General features: G+C 33.0%; 1 protein-coding gene across 1 annotated transcript; it reads right to left on the reverse strand.

The window, feature by feature from the left end:
• Positions 1-560: 560 nt before the first annotated feature.
• LOC134274057 (sushi, von Willebrand factor type A, EGF and pentraxin domain-containing protein 1-like) lies at positions 561-26,833 on the reverse strand (the record flags this gene model as incomplete). The annotated part of the gene is made up of 9 exons (XM_062756296.1): positions 26,776-26,833; positions 26,497-26,688; positions 20,646-20,846; positions 15,731-15,922; positions 9,993-10,184; positions 8,501-8,737; positions 5,695-5,895; positions 2,081-2,317; positions 561-653 (listed from the first exon to the last, which is right to left on the reverse strand). Coding segments are annotated over exons 1-9 (1,603 nt in total), but the record flags the coding sequence as incomplete, so codon positions are not given.

Here is a 26,833-nt window from a genome sequence, read left to right on the forward strand (position 1 = left end):
TAAAAGGTCATAAGAACAAAGGTAAAAGAAAAACAAAAGCAACTAGCACTACTACTAAACTACTAAACACTATATATTTACAAACTTAGTTACATGTTGAATTGGAAATTTTTAAGAACACTATAGTTAAAGAAAGAAATCCGGACCGCTAAGAAATACGTCCGGTCTATCGGGTATGCTCGGGTGTAGTGCGATTTACATAATTGAACGAATTAATTAGGCTAATTAATTACGACAATCAGTAAATCGTACATTGTTTCGTTCTCTCAATATGGCGTAACTATACTTGATAAAGAATAATCAAAGAAAAATAATACAGCAGGGATATTTTAAAATATGAATTATGATCTATTATAAATTTTGAAATATTATAGGACTTTAAAGAAATTAAAGAAATAAATCCGGACCGCTATGAAATACGTCCGGTCTATCGGGTATACTCGGTATTCCAGAGAAAAAAAGCTGAAAATGTTAAAATGTTAATGGATGACAAACAATGATACATGAAACAGGATAACACTTGAGTGAATAAAAAGTTGAAATTAGTATATATACATTACCTTCATCACAAACACATACTGCTTCATGGTTCTGGAAAACACACTGACTCTGATTGCTACAGTTTTTTAGTGTTGAGTTACAAGCTACAGAATCTATATTTGAAAATAAGAAAATGATTAATTTTTTATGCAAGAAAAGGCCACATTCTTGAATATTTATATATTTTAACAAATAATGACAATTTATATGTTTACGAAATAATAAGGCTCTAAATCTTAAAATAGGTTCATAGTGAATCAAAGTATTTACTATGGTGAACTTTTGTAAACTAGTTAACTTTGATAATTTTTGGTTTAGAAAGAGATAGCAATTTGATTAATTTATTGCTTGTATTTTATACGGCTTTTAAATATTGACAGCTCTTTATCGTGCCAACGTCCACCGTGAGATTTAGAACCTCGGTTTTTAAGGTCACATCTGAAGGATCCGAAACTTTCACTTCAAAATGCAGAGTGCATGTTGAAGGAACAGTTGCCACCCATATTTACCGACTTAGGTCAATCGCGGCCGAAATTTGAACTCACGACCATCTAGACAAACATAACATTTCCAGCAATGATAGAGCAACGTTCCGTGCGTTGACGCTGGCTATGGTCTGATAAAAGTCCTATCGGGAATTACATATTTTCAAACAGTTTTTCTACATTATCTTTAATATATATTTTGAAGAAAAACAATGTCACGATCTTTCAAAATTAAGACATCAACGGTAAGAGACTGGTCCCTAAAATTAGGGACCTAAGGTTTTCCCCGATATTTTGAAAATTATTGAGATTTTCTGATATATCAAACGAGCAAAGTTGTTCAAAATAACAAGTTCGTAGAAGCTAATGAGATCTTTAAAATGCGTCGAATGATATCCCTTCTGGCCAAACAACTATTCCAAGATTACTTATTTTCAATTTTCTGCATTAAATTTGAGTTATACATGTCAGAGAGGACATCTGATCGTATTTTCCGGTAAAACCGGAAGTAACCAAACGAATTATTTTTGCAAATCTATTTACTTTACACCAGACTTCCCACCAAAATTTCTGTCAATTAGGTCACTTTCCGTCAAATTATAAGTCGTCTAAATTATTCTATTTCTCAAAAATCATCATAGATTTCATGAAAAAGTAATAAATTTAGATCGACATTATTTTGGCTAAGGGGTTTTCCTTTTAATGAATATGTTATTTTTATTTGCCCACTTTAAAAGCAGTGCTATTGGAAATCAGACGGACGACATACTCGTTGATTTGCGACGAGCTCGGCCCTAGTTATTATATCTATTTTATTATCCATGGCGGGATTGACGATCCCTACACAATAAAAAGATCAGAAATACAAATTTAAATAATCATGAAAACGAAGAAATGCTCAGCTAGGCAATAATAACACAAAAAATAAAAGAATTTTATATGTGTAACGTTAAACGTTATTGGCGGTCTTTTAAAACTGCAATTATTCACAAATGAACGTTTTCTGACTCTTTAAGTCAATAATTGTATAATATACACTGTTTACTCGTACTTACGATATCTGGACATACAGCTTTTATAGAAGTATGAAGCGGTATCAATTGTGTAGGGCTCTGGAGTAGCATCTTGTCTAATGATATAGCAGAACCCTCTGGTATGATATAAAGCTTTGCATTGTCCATCTCCAAGACATTCTTCTTTACATAAATCTAGACTTTTCTTTCCTGTAAGCTCTGATTTATCACCAGCAACAACAAAACTGCCAGGTTTTCCTTGCATATTGCAGTTTGTCACTACAAAGTCAATGAACTGGTCAATGAGACACGATGCTCGCCTTAGTCATTATTAGGTTAAATAACCTTGTTTAAAGCTGTAATCAATATTTCCTTCAGAGGTACCAAGGCGTCTCCATATGAGGGAAAAATTCTCGAGAGGGATGTTTAACAACATATTAAACTTGCCATTTGTAATAAATGCTTTATACACATACGCACACACACTCTTTATTATTTAATATGCTGCAGAACAGAGCTTCAAATGTGCTTCAGGTCCACATGAACCGAATTGTTCATCACATAAGTGTATTTATGTAAATAAAGGAATTTATGTGATCTAAATGCGTACAAATTTTTTTTATTATTCACTATTTTGTGTGAATTCATGGGTCCCGAAAGGATTTTCCGTGTTTTATAGTTAAGCGCCCTCTAGTAACGACTATTAGTCTTATCCTTTTCAAAATAACTTTGGGCTCCGAAAATGTGGTTTACAAATTTTACCCTAAAAATATTTCAGAAAATATATGTACTAGTTTTCTTTCTTAAGGTGTGGGATATTTTTTGGGCCCCATCTTCTGCTGCATTCTGAAATTCTAAATTTCTGTAATCTCATGTGGCATTTGTAATAAATGCTCTATACACACACACCCTCTTTATTATATAATATGCTGCAGAACAGAGTTGCAAATGTGGTCCAGGTTCACATGAACCGAATGGTTCATCAGTGTGATGTTTTGATCCATTACTTCAAACGTTTTAATGACCCTAATTTGAATCATAATGGAATAACCTGACATCCCTTTATAATAGACTGCCTCGGTAGTATAAAAGTAGGAGACGCTGAAAGACAGTGTCATTTCTGTTACAGCGAAGATTTCTAGTTTTAACTTCTGGACTCATACAATTGATTAGCGGCCCGAATAAAGCCGAAGCTGTTCAATTGTATGATATAGTTTGGCAAGCAAAGCCAAAGGTCTGACAATTTGTCAAAAAGATCACGGGTGCCAGTGTTAGGGGCCCAAATAGAGCCGACCTGTCCTTGGTACTTGTGTATCTATTTTATAAGAAGTTAGGTTTACCTTAGCTGTAATAAGCTTGTTGTATTTTTGATTCTTTCGTGATTTATACCCAAGGCTGGGATACTTAATAAATAATATGAATCTAATTAGTGATTGAGAAAAATTGTTTGTCACTTTATCGTTTTAAAAAAGTAAGCGTAAAGAACTCAAATACACATTACAATCAGTTTCAGTATTTAAGAGCACATAACTGCAGCCCGGAGGACCGGGCTGCTCTATACATATAAGTTTAAGTGTTGGTGTATGGAGATTGAGGTGGGAGAAGTTATTTAGAATTAAAGGTTTTCTAAACATGAAAAAAGTTGTTAATCAGAATGTTCTTCCCTTCATAAATTTCGAGATACATGTTATATTTTCTTCCATAAAGTGAATCAGTAAAATATATATCTTTTTCATATTTAGTACATAAAGATGCGTATAATTTACTCACCAAAAACAACAGGTCCCTTTTTTTAGAACATCGAATTTTACTTATCGCATAAAAACGTACTTCACACAGTTCGTGTTTTACATCCTTAAAGTGAAATACATTTTAAATATAGGTGATGCATGTGTCTGGTTTCGGTAATTATATTTTATGCATCCAACATTTACTTGAGGAATTGATAAAGTTTAAAAAGGTATTTTTTTTTCGATTTTCATCCGACTATTTTTCAAAATATTCTCGACTATCGTCTCCATCACTTAGACGCATGCATTTTTCACACATATCGAGGCGGTTTGATGATCAAGACTCCTTTCCATTGTTTACTTTATTTATTTCCCGGGCGACAATTGATGGTTAAATCAATGTTTTCTTGTTTTGTATTCATATGAGGCAGAATTTGTCCAGAATATTATACGCCAAAAAGAAAACACGTGCTGTGGTTTTCACTTCTACATTTAGATATATCGACGACGTATTGTAAATACACAATGTTAGCTTGAAATTAAAAAAAGAGAATGAGATCTGTCTATGATTTGGATATTTTACTTGAGAAAGGTAACTTGTTTCTGGTATTCTACTACGATTATTGTCGAGATCAAAGAAATGCCACGGACATTATTCTAGATAATAAATCACGAACGTCATCAAAACATTATCAGTTAAGAAACACCCATCAAACCTGTGCAGTTATCACGAACGTCATCAAAACATTATCAGTTAAGAAACACCCATCAAACCTGTGCAGTTGAAATGTACATTTGACTTACAAATGGAATACATATTTAGACCACATCGATGTGTCGTCTTTTGCAATTTAAATACTGGATATTGCAGAAAGTAGCTAATGAACGTCGGTTTATAAAGATAAGCGGGCTGTTTCATGGACCTCCCTACGCCACATTTAAGCTCTGTGATTTTAGTAATTAAGTGGTTAATTTGGAAATTGATTTTGTTATTTTATATTCGAAAAGATTTATCTATAAAAGCTACAGATTTATAATTGACAAAAGGCTAATTTTAATGTGACGAAAGCACAAATCATCTGCATTCTTTTCACAGGTAAACAAATTAGCACTCTGGTGCTAGACGGAACAGCAAAATCGCATCATGATGACCTAATTCGTTTCTCTCAAGGGAAATGATCAGTCGTATTTTAGAGCTGCTTAGTGGAATAGTTGGGGTCTTTGTCTTAAATAAAAACTTGAAACTTGAGAAAAAAGACCTTGTTGTCGTAATTGATGCAGAATAACCTTCTCGGTCTCGAAATGTTGTTTGAAAGATAAAAGCCGAGGCCTTAGTCAAGGCTTTTATATTTCAAACAACACATTCACGAAAAGTCCTTGTTGTCGTGAATGATGCAGGATAACCTACTCCATCTCGAAATGTTTTAAATATAAAAGCCTCGGCTTGTATCTTTCAAACAAGTTGCTCGCGTGGTGCAATGGTTAGAGGGTCTACCCTAGAGTCTCGAAGTAAGGAGTCAATCCTTATATCGCGGGTTCGAATCCCACAGTTGGACGTGGAGACCGGTCCTTCGGATGAGACCGAGGCCCCGTGTCGCAGTAGGTGCTGGCACGAAAAGATCCCTCTCTGGCCCTGAGTGCCGAGTATCGGACAAAAATTGCAGCTCTCCACCGGCAAGTGATGGCGTATACATAATGAGTGAAAAATTCTGGTGAAGGACGTTAAAAATATATAATCAATCAACCAATATTTTCAAACAACATTTTGAGACCGGGGAGGTTATCCTGCAATATTGATGAAAATATGGGTTTTATTTCTTAATTTATGTTACAAATTAGTGATAAAATCGTATCATTTTTTTTTTTCACTGGTACGTGAAAGTGGTTTATAAAACATGAATGTCCTATTAATGATTTTGTACTTACCAATTTTGTAGAATAACTGAGAGGTATCAATTGTGTAGAGCTCTGGAAAAGCATCTTGTTTAATTATGTAGCAGAAACCATTGGTATGAAATAAAGCTTTGCATTGGACATCTTGGAGACATTCTTCTTTACATAACTCCAGAGGTTTCTTTCCTGTAAGCTCTGATTTGTCATCAGCAACAACAAAACTGCCAGGTTTTCCTTGCAAAGTGCAATTTGTCACAAAAAAATTGAAATGGAAACAATAATTCAATCATTGTTTGACATCATATTATAATTCATAATTTATATATTATGATTTATAACTGTAATTTTTTGTCATCTGAATTCTTTAGAATTAGTACGATTCTCGGTTGACCTTGGACTTTCAGTACAGTGTTAACGTCTCTGAAATGGGAATGAATAGATTCTCATTGGTTGAGAAATTATTAATATCAGCAATTTTAAATTGTTTCTGACAACGATGAGACGAATTAAGCCCCGCCTCTCTGCCGTACGAAACGTTATCATTGGATCATTGATACACTCGTTGACATTCGCCGGAATGTCCTTTTCAACAGTGAATGAAAGGCTGTGTAAATTTCAGACGCTAATTTTGTAACGTCAAGAATACCACGTCTTACTGAAAGTCCAAGGTTAAAAGAGAATTTTACTATTGAATGTGTAAAACAATGAGATGTAATACTTTATAAGATAAGATTAATAAAATAAAAAAGCTTGTCATCATAAAGTGCAGTGAATTGAAGCTATTTACCAGATTGACAACAGATACATTCATTAGAACAGGACGTATTTAATTGGCAAACATCAAAGGCAGTTTTAAAGAAACCTGTTCACAAAATAATCACATTTCATTTATTATTTTTATTATTTTAAGTGTGGTCAAATTTGAATAAGAGGGAATAGATATAGCCTTATATTAATATATAACTAATATTTACTTGCTGCATGTACATGTATATATTTTAATTTACATCGTGCAATAAAATATTATAAATACACTTGACTTTAAGGGTTATCTATAAGTCATTCAGTAATTCATCATCGTGCATGTAATAACATTTAATTTATCAATTCAACAAATCTATTTGGGTAAAGGGTAGAAAAATTGTAAATTCTAAGAGGGCTATTCAATAAATAATCTTGAATTGTATGACATACAATACAGATACCGGTAACATATGACATTAAGCTTGACTTTCTCGCATTATTTAATCTTTAATGAATCTATAACACATAGTTTCATTGTGAGAATCTGGAAAACAAGGGCTATTCGAGACACTGCATTAAAAATGAATGGTAAAGAATCAATAAACTAGAGTGAAATTAAATGCGTCATTAATTAAACTCGTTAAGAATCCCAAAGAAATATTCACTGAAATATGTGAAATTTACAGCAACCAATTTCTATTTTATAGACAAATGAGCAGGTGAATTTCTATGATTAAAACAAATATAATGGGCATCAAAAATGGGTACCGTCCTTGCTAACAAAATATTATAACAATTAATGAACTGTTTGCCAAATTTTAACAAATAATCATTGATGATGTATGATTGACTTTAAGACATACAGCAAATTTGATAGTCATCATATCGAGAGTAATTCACGTAGTTTTAAAGAAACGTTTGACAGAAAAAAGCTTATATTAATACTCAAAGGTAACCCTATGTTTTTAAAATGAGTGAAAACGACAGCGTGTAAGAATATCTAAACAATTATTTTAAAATATGTTATTGTAGTTATTCAAGTTTGTCTGAAATTCAAACAGATAACGAAACTTGAATATATTGCTCAAAACACTCGAAACAAAATTTACAATAAGGTGTACTTGACAAATCTGATAAGAGCAAAGAATTGCAAGAGCTCAAAGACAGATTTAGATGCAATTTTCTTAAATATTAGTGGTCTTGTTCAAATTCGTATTCGGGGAGGCAGTTTAATTCGGGGAGTCTAGAAAGCAATTTTTATGCAAAAAAATCGAAAGGTTAATGAGGGGAAGGAAACAGAATCGGGAATTCACTACATGAACTCTTGACAGCATCCAAACCCGCACGCCCTGAAGAGTGAAGGGGATAAACAGAGAGTTAATTTTTTTCACATTAACAATATTCGCCAGATATTTCGTCTTTTGACTTGTTTCATTTTCCAAACTAGAAAAAAACACCTTTCAAAAGAAAGGAACTAGTCTAGAAGACCATAAGATATGCCAATCAAGTTACATCATTAAGATTAAATCATTGAAAAGCGTTTTCTTTATTTTTGCTTCTTTCCGACCACCGAGGACATTATTTCTTGAACAGCCCTAGTACGTCTCCCTCTCATGGTACCAGAGGGATGGGATTAAATCCATAAAAATATGTGCTATTAAGTGAACCTAAAACTTTACTTTCCTGTTGTTGCTCCATCTTACCCCTAGAGGATCATGCCTTGAACAAATTTAAATCTACACTATGTCAATACGATTTCAAATACTTTTTTTGGCCTAGTGGTTCATGGGAAGATGATTTTAAAAAGATTCCCAATTTTAACTATTTCTGAGTTAACTACCCTAGGGAATGGGAGTTGTCCTTCATTTGAAAACATTTAAATTTCCTTTACCCAAGAATAATTTGACCCAAAGATTGAAATTAGTCGAAGGGTTCTGGTGAAGAAAATGAAATGTGAAAAATTTACGACAAAGGAAAACTTTTGATTTAAAAAAAACTCAATGCTAAAAAAGAAACGTTTTCCTCACAAAGAAATCTTCACAGCTTTTTGATTCAGCTATTCATTAATGACTCAATTTATAATTCACTTATTTACCTTTAATGATGAATGAGATCGTACATCTTGCAGTATTCCCTCCATTATCTACTGCTGTGTAGGTGACATTTAAATCCCGAGACACCACTGTACCACTTTTGAAATTGGAAGGATCCACAGTCACATTCTTCACCAGTCCAGAGTTATCAGTGACAGTTGGGGTAACAAAGCTTACAGTCTCCATACTGTCAATGTAATATGTCTTGGGACAGTTTTTAAACTCTGGTGGTGTAACATCTGTATTCAAAAAAAGAGATTCAAATATTTTTAAAAAAAAAATTTCAATTATTTACCAGTACTGATTATTTTTTATATAATTTATCTATATTTGTAAACGGATATCAACAAATATCTGAAGACTTAAATATCGTTCGATCTAACAGACTATTACATCAAAAGGTTTTAGTCAGTTACTGGGGCATATACGGTATTCGTTAAAATTTTCTGCTTAAGATATGTCACTCGTCAGCTTTTTAAAAAAGTTCAGGCAGAACCTCTTACTTCAAAACTATTTATTCTATTTCAATTTTTATAACATATGTAAATTGTTCAACGTTCAATGAAAAAAAACTGCTCACAAATCCACAAAGAAGCAAGATTTATGAATGACTATTTCTTGTGGTGGAAGATATTTAGCAGAAAATTCTGCAATTCTGCACATTTATTTAATTTAATATCTGGGATCTTTAGCCTAACATACTTTTTCTCGGAGAATATTTTCCGTTATGATATGCAAGGAATATTTAATTTAGGTCTCAATTCATATTTTTTTAACAAATTTCACAACTTCCCTCAATAAACTTTGCCGAGAAATGAAGATTTGTTAAATTAATCAAGATGAAATTTTCATTGTTCTTTGCCTGAAAATCGCATATTTTGACCAATACTTCATTTTTTTTTCTTTCACTATTTTAAACTACTCGATACTTGTGACTGATCATCACTTAAGTTGTAAAAAGCTTGACACAATATGCCTATTTAGATTTTTAATACCCCAAAATATGTTAATTTTTCAGTGCAAAAAGGTCAAACAATAATTTTCGCACATTAATTTGCAATGATGAGTATCATTCAAGCTATTTTTACATAAAATATGATTTATTGATTGATATGGTTACATTTAATAAAAAATGATAAAGGTTAAAGTAATTAGCTAAAGAGACAAAATTTAAGTGCAAAAAGGTCAACTTAATCGTACCGTAGCTCAGTAAGATGCACACTGACCTCTGTTCTCTGCGATATTTAGTTATACTATATGAGTACTTTTTCAAAATATACTTTAAATAAAATTACACGAGTGACACACCTTAAAACTAATCTTACTTATCTTAAATTCAAGGTTTATAAAAATGGATCCACCTACTTCGTTTACTTACGGAACAGCGTTTTCGTGATTAAGGTGATCGTAAAGTTTAACTTTGAATTCTTTGTTCATTGTATAAAGAGAATTATTTGCGTGTTGCCTTACATGTATGTATTACAAATTTCCCACCTGTGCAAAGAGGTAAGTCAGAGGAATTCCAAGTGGCGTTTTTGCTCCCCTGCTCTACACAGAGAAGAGGAGTAGAAGGAACGGGTTCATATCCCTGACGTGTACATCTAAACCTGAGGAGCTCCCCAACCTCATAACTCCTCACTACCTGTACAGCACCCCCTGGTGTACCAGGGTCTGTGCATCGTCCAACTGTTAAAACACTTTCAAAGATTATGCATGTCAATTTTCAGTTTACTTGGTAAAATAGAAAATATACAGGCAATATCAACACAGATAAAACAAGTAAATAACATAGCAAAACATAAGGCCCATAAGCCAGGAAGTAATTATTCTCTTCACTGGTTATAAGGAACACAATTTCAGAAGTTTCAATTATGCTTGTACATAAAAATTACTGTGTAAAACTTTGCCCACAAATTGTAACCAAAGCCCACTTCTTGAACAGTGGCAGAAATTTCAAAACATGTAGGATATGGGTTCAAGGTTGGTCAATTGAAAGACAGATGGACAGTCCTGGCATGCAGGTATTGGATTTGACTTTATTGGGACCATTTGTTCAACTGAGCAAATTTCACATTCATAATCAGAAATAGATGTTTGCGTACTAGTCAGATTATTTGTGACTGATAGTTTTGAAAAATAATAAAGATTTTTTTTCATAGAAATTGTTACGAAATTTAGTAGCTGCCCCTGAACAAAATTGTATGCACAAGTTATACCCAACCCCTTCGGACATACATTTTAGGGTTTGCTCGATCGTACCCAAAGCAGTACTTGACCTAGATATTCTTATGATAAATCTGTTTATCAAAATTCATTTCAGGTGTGCAACCTCTGCGAAGAAAATGAACGGAAACTTAAGATAATTGTTCCATATATCACTGGATTTTTCCCTACACATCCTATGCAAAATTAAATCATTTAGTGTGATGATTTGGGACGTAAATCGATGTGTTTGTGAAACACTGATGCCCCCGTATGGCAGCTTACGGCGAAGATAAAAGTTTCTTAAATGCAGTCAAACCCAAACGTCAAGAGATCAAAAAATGTTCTTTCCCAAATTCTTAAAGAGTTTTTGCATTTTCACTTTATGATAAATAGTGTCCCATTCTAACTCCCTAATCAATAAACTTAAGAGGGGACCTATGCCGTTCTACGTCAAAGCAGCGTTATGTGACGTCACAATAGCGACGTTTATTTTACCTGTTGACTTTTGCAACTGTGATATAGGCTTAATTTACAAGAAGAAAATTTATACATCATCAGTAGCAATTTTATTTTATAAATGGAGATTGTTAAAATTAGAAATCTCTTCCTGGTTTGACAGTTCATAGCAATTTCAATTGTGAAAAAATACCTCGATAATATGCTGAGATAAGCGCAAAAAGATAAGATGAAATTCAGCAAAGAAAGCGGCTTAAATCAGGAATATATGTGTAATTTTATGTTCACCACCATAAATTTTATTTTCTCCATATAACTATAAGAAAAACTAGAAACGATCTCGTTGCGAGCAACGAGAGGTCTTCCGTCCGATTCTGAAAAAAACCTGTAAAATCGAGCTGAAATAGTAATTTGAAAAATTCATACAGATGGGTGATTGAACCAGGGTTACCAGCAAGTGTTTCCAACGCGCTTACCTTAACTATATTGGGACTACTTTCTTAATTTATTTTTATATATTTCTGCAACAGTATATCTGTCTTGAAATTGTGAAAGGCTGGTCGCTATTCATAATTTCGCGCCAAACGTCACGTATAAATCTTCACGCCTTCTTTGGAAAGTTGTATTAAAAAGGTGTGATAACTTTAATCAGATTAAAATAAGAACATTCTTATAGCTTAAATTGTGAGTTTTAAAAGTCATTTAAAACGTTCAATGTACGAGACATAAAACATATCGTTTATACGCAAGTAATAGAAAAGCAGTGGAATATGGCTATGATTCTTCAACATATTTTAATTTCCCATTGAGTTACACATTCATTAAAAATCTGAAACTGCAAAACGTGCTTCTCCCAACGACGGTCAAGAATTAAGATACCATTTATGTTTAATATCTTGAATTAGATCTATTAGAAAACAAATGTTTACATTAACTTCATTAAACGATCTTTTGAAAAAATGGTTTACTTATTTTATTCTTTTCTATTAGTTTGCATAGGAAAACAGTGGCCGCGTTTCATACTCATTGAATATATTGTTTTTTGATAAACTTATGCTTACATGTATATTAATCGTGATTCAAGATCTGTTGTTTCATAATGCAAAACAAAAGGTTGTATATATAGTATTTCATTTGTACATGTAGTCTCGTCTTTTTCTACTTTGAGAACCAGATAAAACCAATTTGAGAAGATCTCGCATTAAAACTTTAGTTAAAACAGAATTGTAACGTAACTATGACGTGACAATTAAAGTACCTTTTCACATTTCATTTATCCTTATCTTAGTTTCGTTCAACCAAACGCTCAGCTGACTCCATAACCCCCTACGCGCTAAATGTCGGAGTTGACAGAGACAGACGCCATTTTGGATACGCATCGAATTTTCAAATGTTAATATCTAGAGTTTGAATTTATCAATTTATAAACAAATTATACATTAAGCCTAATTAGAAGGGTTTCTATTAAACATTTTAAAATAATTCAAAAATATTGAAAAATAAAAAAGTTAGAAAATTTAAATTTTTATATTTTCATCTGGAAACAACAGGAAGTACTGACGACGAACGAAAGGTCGCGTCCTAAATAGTGAATATCACGATCTATAATCCCTAAAAGTTTCACATTAATATCTTTTACCATTCTTGGGATTAACCACGGACAAAATGTCATTTTAAATTCAGGAAAAGGTCTGTAACTTGGCACCGGAAGCGACTTTCCAAAAAATCTCTCGGATAAAATAACTTCAGATCACAACATATTGTTTCTGAGAATTTCGTGAAAATTCACCGAGTAGTCTTCGAGAAATCGCGTGCACAAAATTAGATGGTCAGAAAAATAATAATAATAACTAGAAAAGAAACTCGTTGCGAGCAACGAGAGGTCTTCCGTCCGATTCTGAACCCCCCCCCCCCGCAAAATTGAGCTGAAAAAAGTGATAAAACTTGTTATGAAAACAAAGGGCATTGAACCCGGGTCGTTAGCATGAAAATCCAAACCGCTTACTATTACTCTTTAAGAACCAAAGCTCTAAATGTACTTGTATATACTTCTGCAACAGTACATTTGTTTTCGAATAATGAAAGGCAGGTCACTATTCATAATTTTGTGTCAAACACCACGAGTAAATCTTCGCGCTTTTTCTTTGGAATGTTCCATTAAATAGGTGCGATAGTTTCGATGGAAATGAAACAAGAACGTTCTTATAGCTTAAATTTCAAGGTTAAGAAAGTATATTTAGCATATTTACACATTCCATATCGTATATAGATAAATAATACTAAATCAATGAATCTGGTAAACTTTTTACCTTTTTTTTTTCATCCCCACTAAGAACATATTGATAAAAGCATGCCTACTACAGTCAGGTAATCAGATAACATTTATGTTCAATAATTTAAATCAGATCTTTGAGACAAGAATGTTAATAATTGAACTCCGTTCAACGATCTTTTGAAAAGTGATTTTCTTATTTTTTTTCTATTCTATTAGTTGAATATGACACAAGTCTGCATGAGCAAAACAGTGGTTACGTTTAATACTTACTATGTACATCCATATTGTTTCTTAAAAACTATTACTTATACCTATGATTTAAAATCTAATTTTCCGAAACAAAAGATACTAGGTATCGTATTTCATTTGCACATTTAGTCTTTTCTTTTTCTACTTTGAGAACCAGCCAAAACCAATTATAGAAGACGTTTCTGACGACAAGGATTAAACCATAGTTTGACACAGAATTATAACGTAACAACGACGTGAGAATCCAAGTATTCCTTTACATTTCATTTATCCTATGTTACTTTCATTCAAGCAAACGCTCGGCTGACTTCGTAAACCCTGAATTGCGAAATGTCGGAAATGACAGAGACAGCCGCCATTTTGGACCCGCTTCAGATTTTTAAATGTTAATATCTAGAGTTAGGATTTATCAATATTCAAACAAATGATACACTAAGCATTAAAAGAAAGGTTTCTATTAGCATTCCAAAAATAAATAAAAAATATTGAAAAACAAAAAAGTTAGAAAATACGGACTTTTTAATTTCGCTTCTGATAGCAACCGGAAGTAGTAACGACGCACAAAAAGGTAATTCCGCAAATCTAGAAGTGATTATCTATCATCTCTAATAAGTCTCCAGTTAATATCTTAAGCCATTTTTGAAAAAAAGGGGGAACAAAAATCCGTTTTAAAATCAGAAAACTGTCAATATCTTGGAATCGAAGGTGAGTATTCCAAATTTTCCTTGTCATGCCACAACTTCATATAATGACGCATAATTCCTGAAAGTTTCATTGAAAACCACTGAATAGTTTTCGAGAAATCGCCTGCACAAAATTTTGGGGAAAAAAATAATAATAATAATAATAATAAGAAGAAACAGTAGAATCACTAGAAGGTCTTCCGTGAAGACGGAAGACCTTAATAAGAAACAATAGAATCGCTATAAGGTCTTCCGTGCTTATTGATTACCAGGTAGTACATTTAGATTTAATTGTATAAAGTCAATCCTAGATTAATTCTTATAGGTGTTGGTTGTTCACGGGGAAGAGGCGTGGGGTGGGGGTGCAATGATTGGAATCAAAAAGAAAAGATTAAATAAGTGTATATTGTTACTAATCAAAACAAAATACTCGTTTTCCGCAAAATAGTTTTATATCCAGATGTTTGCCAGTGCTAACTTACCTTTGTTTTAGTGCAGAAAGGTCAATATTCACGACACAAGAGTGCGAAAATATAACAAAACTTTATATTTATCATTTATTTTATCATAAAGGTATACTTTTTTCTTTATTAAAATAAAGGGATAATTTATTTCTTTCAGAAAATATGAATTACAGTATTTTCACACAAAAATTTTTAAGATATTACCTTTTATGCATGTCGGAATTGTAAAAAATACGACAAGAAAAATGGGGAACACTTACATTGTGCGCCATCATAATTTTTCATGCTAGATGAATTATAATGATTCTGCTTTCATTTAAAAGATACAAGTCAAATAATTTAAATACCTGTTGATTTTGAATGTGATTTGACATTTTTGATTATTTTAAGGGCATATTTGGGAAAAACAATAATGTTTGAAAATAATCTATTTTTTGCTTTTTGCATAAGCATATGGAGGTATTATTTTTTATACCTAGACATTAAGAGCAAGTGGTCATGAAAGAAATGTCAAAGTTTTGAAAATTTCACACAAGGACTTTTCGGACATAGGTCCCTAATTAAGACCATTAATTTCAAAATTTTGACACTTTGATTTGCTTGATATCTAGGAGTAAAGAAAAAGACTGTCAAAAAAAGTTCTTATTTTTATGGTTTTAGTCACTTCTCCTTGACTCTGGGGACAGAGACTATGAAATTCACTTGTTCGGTACACATTTACCGAAGCAATATGCTTAAATTTATTGAAATTCAGTGGTTAGATAGAGGAAACTGAAAATAGTCATAGTGTATTATTCATGCATGATGGTGGACAAAAACAGATACATGTAGTAATATGTTATCTGAGCGACTCAGGTGACCTAAAAAATCGGCATTAAATCCTTTTCAACAACAAACTACCTGTACATGTGAGATTCCCAAAGCCCCACTGTCTGTTTTCCTGACATCTTACAATGTAGTCCCCATCTACTGACTTTCCACTGAGGGTTGAACCATTCTGACAGCTAAAATTAAATGAACTGCCAAAAAGTGAATCAGAGTAGCTGTATGCATCAGCACCTGGAACTTGCTCTGGCATCCCACATTCAATTACTGTTCAAAAAGAAATAGATAAATATTAGTTTTGTGAAGTACACGTATTCCTTGTAACAATCATTTTATAAATAAACAAGATGTGTTTGTGAAACACCGATGCCCCCGTGTGGCAACATAGTGAAGATTAAACTTTTCTTAAATGCAAATTTAATATATTGGTACCCAAAGTAGGGTCTTCTAACTGGAAATATAATTGTGAAACATGAAAGCCTTATTACCACCTGTTCCCAATTATGGCCAGGCTTAAGTTTTTTCAAAAGTACAGAAATCTTCAAGATCAAGGTCAGAAGGTCAATATTATTGGTATCCAATGAAAGGTAATATTTCCACCAAAAACACATGTGTGAAGTATGGAAGCCTTAGCCCTTACCAAAAGTTCTGGCCATGGTTAAAAGATTTTAAAAGTAAATTAAGCTCCAAGATCAAGGTCAGAAGGTCAAGGTTATTGGTATTGAACGAAAGGTCTTGTCACAAGACTTATATATGTACAGTATGAAAGCCCAAGCCCTTAGTCTTGAAAAGTTATTGCCAAGGTTAATACTTTTTTATAAGTCCTGAAATCTATAAGGCCAAGGTCAAAAAGTCAAGGTTATTGGTATCCAATAAAAGGACTTGTCACAAAGGATACATTGATGCAGTATGGAAGATCTAGCTCTAAAGTTTATTGAAAGAGTTAAAGTTTTTCATAAGTCCGGAAATCTCAAAGGTCAAGGTTAGAAGGTCAAAGTTATTGGTATCAAATGAAAGGTCTTTCCATAAAGAATACATATGTAAAGTATAAAAAGTACAAGTACTTATCCTTTAAAAGATATTGTCAATGTTTGTTTTTTAAAAGTAGGTCAAACTACAAGGTCAAGGTCAAAGGGTCAAAGTTCTTAGTATCCAATGAAGCGTCTTCTTACAAGGATAACATATGTAAAGTATGAAAGCTCTATCCCTAACCGCTCAAAAGTTATTGCCAAGATTAAAGTTTTTTCATTAGTATGTAGATCTCCAAGATCACGGTCACAAGGTCAAGGTTGGTGTTATCCAATTAAAGGTCCTGTCATAAAGAATATATATGTAAAGTATAAAAGTCCTAGTATCTACCGTTCAAAAGTTATAAAGTTATAAGTGAAAATTAAAAATTTTTGTGTTTAAGTGGGTCAAAGTCCAAGGTCAAAAGGTCATTTTGGTGGTACCCAAAGAAAGGTCTTGTCACAAGGAATACACAAATTCTGAATCCTTCATATAGCATGTTTAAATGTGACAATATCAATGTGTAATTTACATGTATACGAGAGGGCGTTATAAGTATACAGTACTTGTGCTCAATCCCTTTGTAATTATATTACAATAAAATATGTTCAAACCAAAAGTTATGGGCAAGGTTAAAATTTTTGCGGACAAACAGACAAACAGAAAGACAGAGAGGCAGAGACAGAAAGACAGACAGACGGACACGACAAAAACTATATACCCCGAAACTTCGTTTACGGAGGCATAAAAATCTAAAGGAAGATGATAGCTTAAAGTGACTCAATTTGAACGAGAAAAAGCATTTCGAATTAATTTCAAAGAAAATATAATTTTTAGAAACTTTGCAAATGGCCACATCGTTTTTCAAAATCAAAAACCAAACGAATAAAAGAACTATGCAAATTAGATAGTCTGTTTATATACCAAGTCAAAACAAGTAAAGGAATTTTTCTGAAAAATTCTATTTTCAGTAAGTTAAAAAGAGAATTATGCATCTTAATATACGAGTATAATATACTTGTGTACTAATTTTTATTGAAAGCGGAAAAAACGGTCGAAGTAGCATATTGAAAAAAAAATCATATGTAATTCCAATTTTGAATAATCAGGGTTGCACTCTTTGATGAAATAAAAAAAAAGATTTATGCATTCTTGTAAATGTATTTGTGTACTAAATCTTAGTGTTATTACACCAAAACATTTATTAACGTAGCATTTAAAAAAAATGTAGAACAGATGGAAGGACAATGCACACCTTACTATCACATAAGTTCTCCTGGTCTCTGAAAAGAAGAGCTAACTTAAACGAGAATCATACAGGTCATAGTGCCTCTCTGAGACACTATTATCCTTCTGTTCCATAGTTTGGATTTTTTTTCCTGCACATCCTATGTTAAAATAACAAGAAATCTGTGAGCCAATGCTCACTAGTAATACCCCCGCTCTGATGTGAATAAACACTTACATGTTAATATATATATATGTACAAGTTCAATTACGGGCAGATGCACAGAAAAATATGAAGTTGACATCATATTCACATCAAAATGAATCCCACTATATAACATGTCTCAACAAAGAGTGAACTAAAATTTCAAGCATCTGCGACGAGTAGTTACTGAGAAAACTGAGAAAAATGTTTATGTTTGAAACAGGCAGACACACTGACAAACAGGAAGTTGACATAGGATTTGAACAAAAATGTATCCCACCATATTGCATGCCTCAGAGGGTATAGTGTTAAAATTTGAAGCATCTGCATTGAGTAGTTGCTGAGAAAACTGCGACGAAAATTTGTTATGAATGAAACGAACAGACGCACAGACAAACCAGAAGTTGACATCCGATTTGAACAAAAATGTATACCAACATATAACATGCCTCAGAGAAGATTGTATTACAATTACAAGCTTCTGCAACGAGTAGTTGCTGAGAAAACTGCGACGGTATTTTTTTATGTATGAAACGGACAGACACACAGCAAGTTGACATCCGATTTGTACAAAAATGTATCCTACCGTATGGCATGCCTCAGAGAAGATTGTGTTAAAATTTCAAGCATCTACGATGAGTAGTTGCTGAGAAAACTGCGACAAAAATTTGTTACAGACAGACAGACACACAAGGGTAAAACAGTATACCCCCCTCTCCTTCGGAGCGGGGGTATAAAAATGTAAAATTAACCCTACCCCTAAGTGTGATGATTAAAACTTGAATCTGCAGTATCTGATAATGCTTCCATATAAATTTGACCAACTGTTGTTTTGCAGTTCTTGAAGTGGGATTTTCAAAAACGTTTCCCCACCCTACGGTTACGGGTTTGAAAAAAATTGAATCAACATTATCTAAGGATGCTTCAAAATAATTATGACTTATAAAATATTCTACTTTTCTTAAGAAATTTTTTAAAGATTTTTTTTTCATGCAGATGTATTCACATTTAAAACTTTAATTCCCCACTTGTATGGTTAAAAGCACACACCACTGACAATTTCGATCAGAAAAGTTCACTCGAGCCTTTAGCTTTGTTGAGCTAAAAACTGTTTAACTGATACATTTCATCTGGCTATCATGATATTTAATTTCAAATTAATCAAGCTTTGATAGAGGATGTGAACTTTGTTCTGAGAATTTTTGATATATTATTTTAGGTACTAATATATCAGTTGACGATAAGTTGTGTACATGAATAATAACAAGGCTCATCTTTTAAATTCTACAAGAGGCAACAAATAAAATTTCATTTAGTCATTTGTCATTTTAAACCTACAGCAAACCACTGCAAGTAAAGTGTGAGTCAAGAAAAATTTTTATTTTAGACACTCGCTACACCTGGCCTATGCACCCGTGAGATGCCTGATTTAGGCTATATTCTTTGAGATAACAAAATAAAAACATCTTTTTGTATTTTTTTGTAAAGCAAGTTCACAAAGAATTCTTTTTTTTCACTTAAAAAGTGATCCACCCAGAAATAATACATTTAATAGCAGTTTATATCGTTTGTTCATGTATATATACATTCAAATGATTCCAAAGCTCTCTCACTACTTTTTGAGATTGTGGCCGGGGCTATTAAGAATAGAAAAATAGTCACATTTTGGGGAAATTTCGAAACCCCCATACTTAAAATAATGATTTTCTGGTTGTTTTATGATCTTACATGACTTTGTACATTTCTTCTTAGATAAAAAGGAATATGAATAGCAGGTTAAGATATCAAATATCCAACAATATTTTCTTTAGAGGTATGGGAGAAATGAATATAAGGAAAATAAGAAATTCAAATTGGAATTAAACCCTTCACTATTGGCTCAAACTCTAAACAATCGAGAGCCCTTTATACCCAGAGAGCCATAATATATACTACATGTACTATTACTTGGATGGGTAAGTGAAAAAAAACCCTACATTAAATTAAAAGTTTTTCAGTAATAATTTAATTTTGTTTTTATTCTTTCCTCTCATTGGTTGATTTCCAAAAAGAAACTCATAACATTTTGTATAATCTGGTTTGGTATGGGGACACACCCCCTTGACAACCAGCTGAATCATCTGTATCCATCAATCCCCTCATTTCCAGTCCTTGGGATTCATGGAAAATTCCAGATTTAATGAATGTACCTTTAACTTCAAACAGTAGCTCGATCTTACCTCGTGTAAACAAGCATCATGGCTGCTAGATCTATGTATCAGTTTTTACCTCCCCTCGCTTCCCATCACTTCCGTTACTACGGTTGTATTATTGCGCGGTAAATTTGAACTCATAAAACAACACAATTTTACACTCCCAGTTGTTTAATTATTTTAAAATTTAATTATAAGGAATGACTCTAATTCTTGGCCAAATTATCGAGTATATTATGGATTGGGTCAGTTTACGCTTTTTTATAATCCGCTAAAGAAGACAAACAATGTGATTTGAATAAATATTACTCGCTTTGCACTTTATCATAACAACACTAACATAAAGTCTTTTTCTGACCTGGACATCTCAAAGTATCTCCAAAAAGTCTGTATGTTGATAGCCCATTTTCTCCACAATACAGGGAGAGATTCCTGTACTTTGTTCCATATCTGCATTCAATAATAATTAAAGATCCAAAATCCACTCTTGTACTTTCATTTGGAAAGATTCTGTTGTAATTAGGATCAGAAGTAAGACCTGGGGTCATACAGGTGCCCTCTGTAAAAGGAAAATAGAAATAAACACGCTGCAAAGGAAGATTTTTTTTGGTTGGATATGAGAACAAAATGAAACCAAGAGGAAAGGAAAGATAGTAAAACAATGTTTGATTTTTACCCTTATCTATTAGGTAAAAGTCAAGGTTACTACATACCCTATATTATGAATATCTTGTAGAAGGTAGGGAGAGTTAATATACCAAAAATAAGATTACCTGCCACCTTTTCTTTTGAGTTAGTTCTTTTTACCGCAAAGGCATTTTATTGGTAAAGCATAAATATCACAGACCTAGAAGTGAATAGAATTGAACACAGACTCAGCATATTTTGACCCTTTCCCTATGTGCGATCTATGGGTAAAGTAATGTACGAGAAATAACATGCTATACATATTTTCTGACAAGGATTTTATACATATTTATATTTTAACCTTAGCCTTGAAATAATAAACATGTTTCAAGGGTTACCCAGTAAGGCTTCCAATGCTGCACAACTTGATAAGCCAGCGAGGAGGCAGGTTTTTAGAAAACATAGAAATGTTAAAGCTGATATCATGGAAATTATCCGCAAACAGTACATTTAGAAGGTGTTTTCTAGATCAGTGTCTAAAAGAGCATCAGCTTGAAGACGAAACAGCACAAACAAAACAAATAATAAGACTCAGACTGTATTTTGAGTGGTCCAAGGAAGAAAGTATTGATCCCTTGCAAGCATCTGAACCTCAAATAGCTGACTTTCTTCAGTTTCTTTTTTCAGTAAAGAATTACAAACTAGAGCTATAAATTGCAGGATACAAATCTTCAATTGCTGCTATGCATCCAGGTTGGAACTTGTTTCAAGGGTTCAGTGTTCTTTTTCCTTTTTTCCTCTAGAAACTATGGGTAAAATACATATGAGAATGGTCCAAAGGTAGATAATATATGTACCTATAACAAGCAAATTGACACAAGCATTTGAATGAACTTGACAGTCACCAGTCACCATCTTGCTTTTTATGCTATGAGAAAGTAAAATGTGTGTACATTATCGTACATTGTAAATGCCCAGTGATAAAAAACAAATATCAGAGAAAGTATATCAACTAAGCACTCATTTTGGCTTTGCGACCTGACAAGACTAATTAATTCATAAACCGAAAAGGGCCATAGCTTAATGGTATCATACATAATGAAACTTTCTATTTCGAACCCACACTGCATGATATTTTTAAGGGGGATGTACAAGCCATATTGGATCTAGTCTGGTGTAAAATAAGAAATACCTAGAATGCGCTTAATACTTTACCAAACTAGCCCAAAGTTACTCAAAATGCTAATGCACTCATTACCTACTATTAGAGATCAAAATTATTAAAGAATTAAGTTTATTTTGCTTTAAATAGTAGTAGAAAATATATCATATTAGAACTGAACAGCTACAGCATTCACGAAATGAAAAATGCATTAAAAATGCTGTCAGTTCGGTTCATTGATAATATGGCTACAACCATTTGTTTTGCTTTTTGTCTTGTCATCATCCATAATTCTTGAAATTTTGTTTTTTTCATAATGGGGTCTTGGAACCTGAGGTCAAATGTTAATTGCGTCCGCCATTCCTTTGTCACACAGAGTTCAAATGAAATTGATTTTAGAATAAATGCGACCATAGCAACATCAAGACAAGAAATAATTAAGTAATAATTTTTAGGTTATATAACTTACTACGTTAATTTGTAACATCGCATCGTCTTATTAATGAAAAAACGCGATTTTAACCCCTTTCCATCAAATCGGAAAAATCTGTTGTGTTTATAGTTCGACTTTACTCGTTCATATCATTCCACTGCGCACCGCCCTTAAGGGGATGTCCGGCCACCTTTAGTGCAGTAAGAACAAAATGTAAACATTTCTTCAAATGGCTAAAATTCATTATATTTTGATCAAATTTTAAGTCCTTATGATTAAGATACAATTAATATGCATATCTGAATGCATGTTGTGGATATTTAATCTACACTCTTGCAGAAAAATGATTTTTATATGCTCCTTAGAACTGCGCAGCTACAGAATTCAGCAGAGCTTTAAAAAAGTTTAAAAAAAATACGCAAAGTGTGCATTAATGTTTTTTCTACAATTATTTGTTGAGAAAATGTCTAAATTTTGCACCTTTAAATTGTAATTTCAAGTTCAAAACAGGGTACTGTTGTCTTCAAAATGAGTGTAAAGAACCATGAAAGTAATTCATTGATAGCAGCACGTGGTCTATTTTAAGCACAAAATTTTGTTTTCCAGACCTTTTAAATATGGAGGTACATTATAATCTTAAAATGTAGAAGAGAAATTCTTGTTGCAAAATGTTTCAAATAATATGAACACTTTTAAAAGAGGAAATGTGTCATAGTGTGGCTTAAAGTTATTAGTATATTATCATCGAACAGTTGTTTAATAGTCAATGTATTGATATAAAAAAAATCTTAAAGTTAAAAATTAAGAGTATGTAAGTCTGCCACAGATAACTTATTTTATCTATCAAAATCTTAATTATCACCAATGAAATACAAAGAAAATCAGACACATTAAATCGATATGAATGACCTTGTTGTAGTATACTGTATTAAATAAACATTTACAATTTTAATCACATCGGAGCACCATTTGAAAAGGAATAAAATCATTAAAAGTGGGTTGGGAGATTTACTTAAAAAAAACTTTTTTTCTATTTGTCCATATTGTCAAAATTACAATTTTACACAGTAATTAAAGAAAACAATCAACATAATTAAATATTTTAGTCCATCTTTAAAATGACGTTTGGTGGTCCTCCCAACTCAGGGAAAAATTATTAGGTCCGTATTATAGGTGAGAAAAAAATTCCTTCAAATTCAAACAGATTAAATTGTTGACAAAAAAAAATAATAATAATAAAATATCGTGTAATGGGATGTAAAAAAAAAAGGCAGTAGGTCGGGAGAGAGGCAGCCAAATATTTTAATAAAAAGTGGTCTTAACAGTATAAGGCTAGTACATGTTCAATCACATACCCGGTACCTAATAATGCAAAATTTCTGAAGGTTTGGCACTATTTTGAAAAACAAACATAGGATTTTCGGGGGGGGGGGGGGGGGGGGGGGGGGGATGGAAGGGTGGCGCTAGCATCTCACTCTTTTTTCCGAAGGTAAACACAGCATATGCAATGGACTGTCTTTGCAAACATTGTGCGTCTTCTAATTTCAAAGAAACAATTCAATATATTTTATCAAACTTCGTACGTTAGTGAGAGCTTACAACTTTGTCAACATAATGAGACATAATTTTTTTATGTCCGAACATTACTCCATACAATGTGTGCGTCATCGCAAACAATCTAGCTATTTATCTAAAGTGCCTGAAGGAAGTCCTATAACTGACTATTTTTTCTATCTAACTGCTAAATAAAATAGACATATGTACCAACTTTTTGAATGTAATACATGTAATTACAATTTGTTTTCCATGCACCGCATATTGTTAAACATTTTCAAATTAAAAGCTAAGTATCCTTCTTCCAGAGTCCCATTTGAAAATAACTTATATCGCCACAGAAAAAAGACCCGCCGTAAATACATTTTTTTAAAATCTTTTTTCTTGAGTTTTATCGTTCACGGTAGCTCAGTCGGTAAAGCGCTCGCTCCGTGATTGGGAGGTCGTGAGTTCGTATCTCGGCCGCGACTGACATAGTCGTTAAAATAGGTAGCAACTGTTCCTTCGCCATACGCTCGGCACTTTGAAGTGAAAGTTGCGGGTCCTTCGGATGAGACCTTAAAAACCGAGGCCCCGTGTCAGCGGCAGGCGTTGGCACGATAAAGATCCCTCACTGCTCAATGGCCCTGAGTGCCGAGTAAAAGTCAAAATTTGAAGCCCTTCACCGGCATACGGTGACGTCTCCATATGAGTGAAAAATTCTCGAAAGGTACGTTAAACAATATACAATCAGTCAATCATTTTTCTTGAGTTTTAAAGAAACCAACAAATTATCAAGATTTGTTCCATGAAAAATTAAATATAATCATGGTAATAAACGCATCTATCCACAGTAGATATGCACATGCCAACCACGTGCTCTGTGGAATGATATTTCACAAGGAAACTCGAGCAATTAACAGATTGCTTGAGTTGGGTTAAAATTGCATTTTTTCATTAAATAGACGATGCCATGCAATAAATAAAAGTAGTTAGTTATATAACCTAAGGATAATTACTTAGAAATTTCTTGTCTTGGTGTCGTTATGGTTGTATTTATTGTATAATCAATGTTATTTGAACTCTGTGTGATAGAGGAATGGCGGCGGAAATAAACATATGGCTTCAGGAAGACCCTCATATGAAAAATCAAATTTTCAAGAATTGTGGATAATGGGAAGAAAAAAAGCGAAACAAATGGTTGTAGCCATATATTATCAATGAATCGAACTGACAGCATTTTCAATGCATTTTTCATCTGGTGAATGCTGTAGCTGCGCAGTTCTATCATGATTAATTTCCTCCTAATTAAAACAAAATAAACTTAATTCTTTACTAAATTTGGTCTCTAACAGTAGGTAATGAGTGCATTAGCATTTTGAGTAACTTTGGGCTAGTTTGGTAAAGTATTAAGCGCATTCTTGGTATTTCATATTTTACACCAGACTTGATCAAATATGGCTTGTACATCCCCCTTAAGTATATTATAAGCGTTATTCCAAATTGGCTCAGTCGTTTAAGACAGTCACTGGATAATCATAATCCATTATGCAGCAAATTGTTGGGGGTTTAATGGTATCCTGCATCATATCAGATCATTTAAACTCTTATACAGGTAATCAATCTAATCAATATATTTTTTTCATTTTTTTGTATTATCTGCTCTTTATTATAAATATCTTAAGGTCAAGATCTAGTAAATGAAAGATGCCTACAGATTTATAAAATTTGAGAAACAAATTCCTTTAATGATGCTTTATAACTTAAGCTTGGTCAAATAAGGTGTTTCGGGTCATAATTTGTAGGTAAATAAGATGAAAACCCATATTTTAAACTGTCATTTTCAATGAAAAATTAAGAAAACCAAACATGAATATGGGAGTTTTTTTCATATTCGACAAAGGAAATGTATCCAGATTGCCTACAGTCTCTCAGAAAACCGTAATTTGTATGTCCATGGCCTCTTCTTTAAAATAATATCACATTCAATATAAGTATCCGGATTACTTTTCGTATGATTTTAAATTGAATGTCATGAAAATACCCCTTTTCTTTATAATTCTGCTAAAGCCGTGAAGTACGGGAAAAAGAAAGTTGAAATTGATTATGACGTCATAATGGATCTAGCACCACAAAATCAGCCTAAAGTCATTTACTAGATCTTGACCTTAATTTTATTTTTTTACAAACTTTTACAATCGCCCGCGTGGTGCAGTGGTTATAGCAAGTAAGGAGTTGTTCCTTATGTCGCGGGTTCGAATCCCATTGTGGGACATGGAGACCGGCCCTGGGGATAAGACAGTATAAACCGAGATCCCGTGCCACAGTAGGTGCTAAATGGTCCTGAGTGCTGAACATAGTTCAAATATTTATAACTCTTCATATTGAGCGTCTCCATATGGGTGAAAAATTATCGAGAGGGACGTTAAACAATAATTAAAACAGCAAACGTACTTGTACAATTAGTCATTTCTGTTGACCACTTCCCAACGCCTTGTTCTACCCCACATTTCAGTGTTGTCCTCTGAGGATCTGGGTAGTAGCCATGGTCACACTCCACATTTATTTCATCTTCATAATAAAACAACTGCTTGTTGCTCAGTATTTCTCCATTCAGAGGAGGCATGGGTGTTGGACACTGGACCCCTAAAAGTAGTTTGGAAGCAATTGACAATTTGTCCTGGTCATACCTAATTGAAATGATTATTGTTTGCCCTCATTAAGCAAAGTCACAATCTAAACTGGCGAGTTGATCCCGTTGTAAAGCTGGTGAAGGAGATGGAGGGGTCAT

This window comes from Saccostrea cucullata, unplaced genomic scaffold, assembly GCF_032062105.1.
Source record: "Saccostrea cucullata isolate Sc308-1 unplaced genomic scaffold, CSIRO_AGI_Scuc_v1 ctg7427, whole genome shotgun sequence".
Classification (NCBI taxonomy): Eukaryota; Metazoa; Mollusca; class Bivalvia; order Ostreida; family Ostreidae; genus Saccostrea; species Saccostrea cuccullata.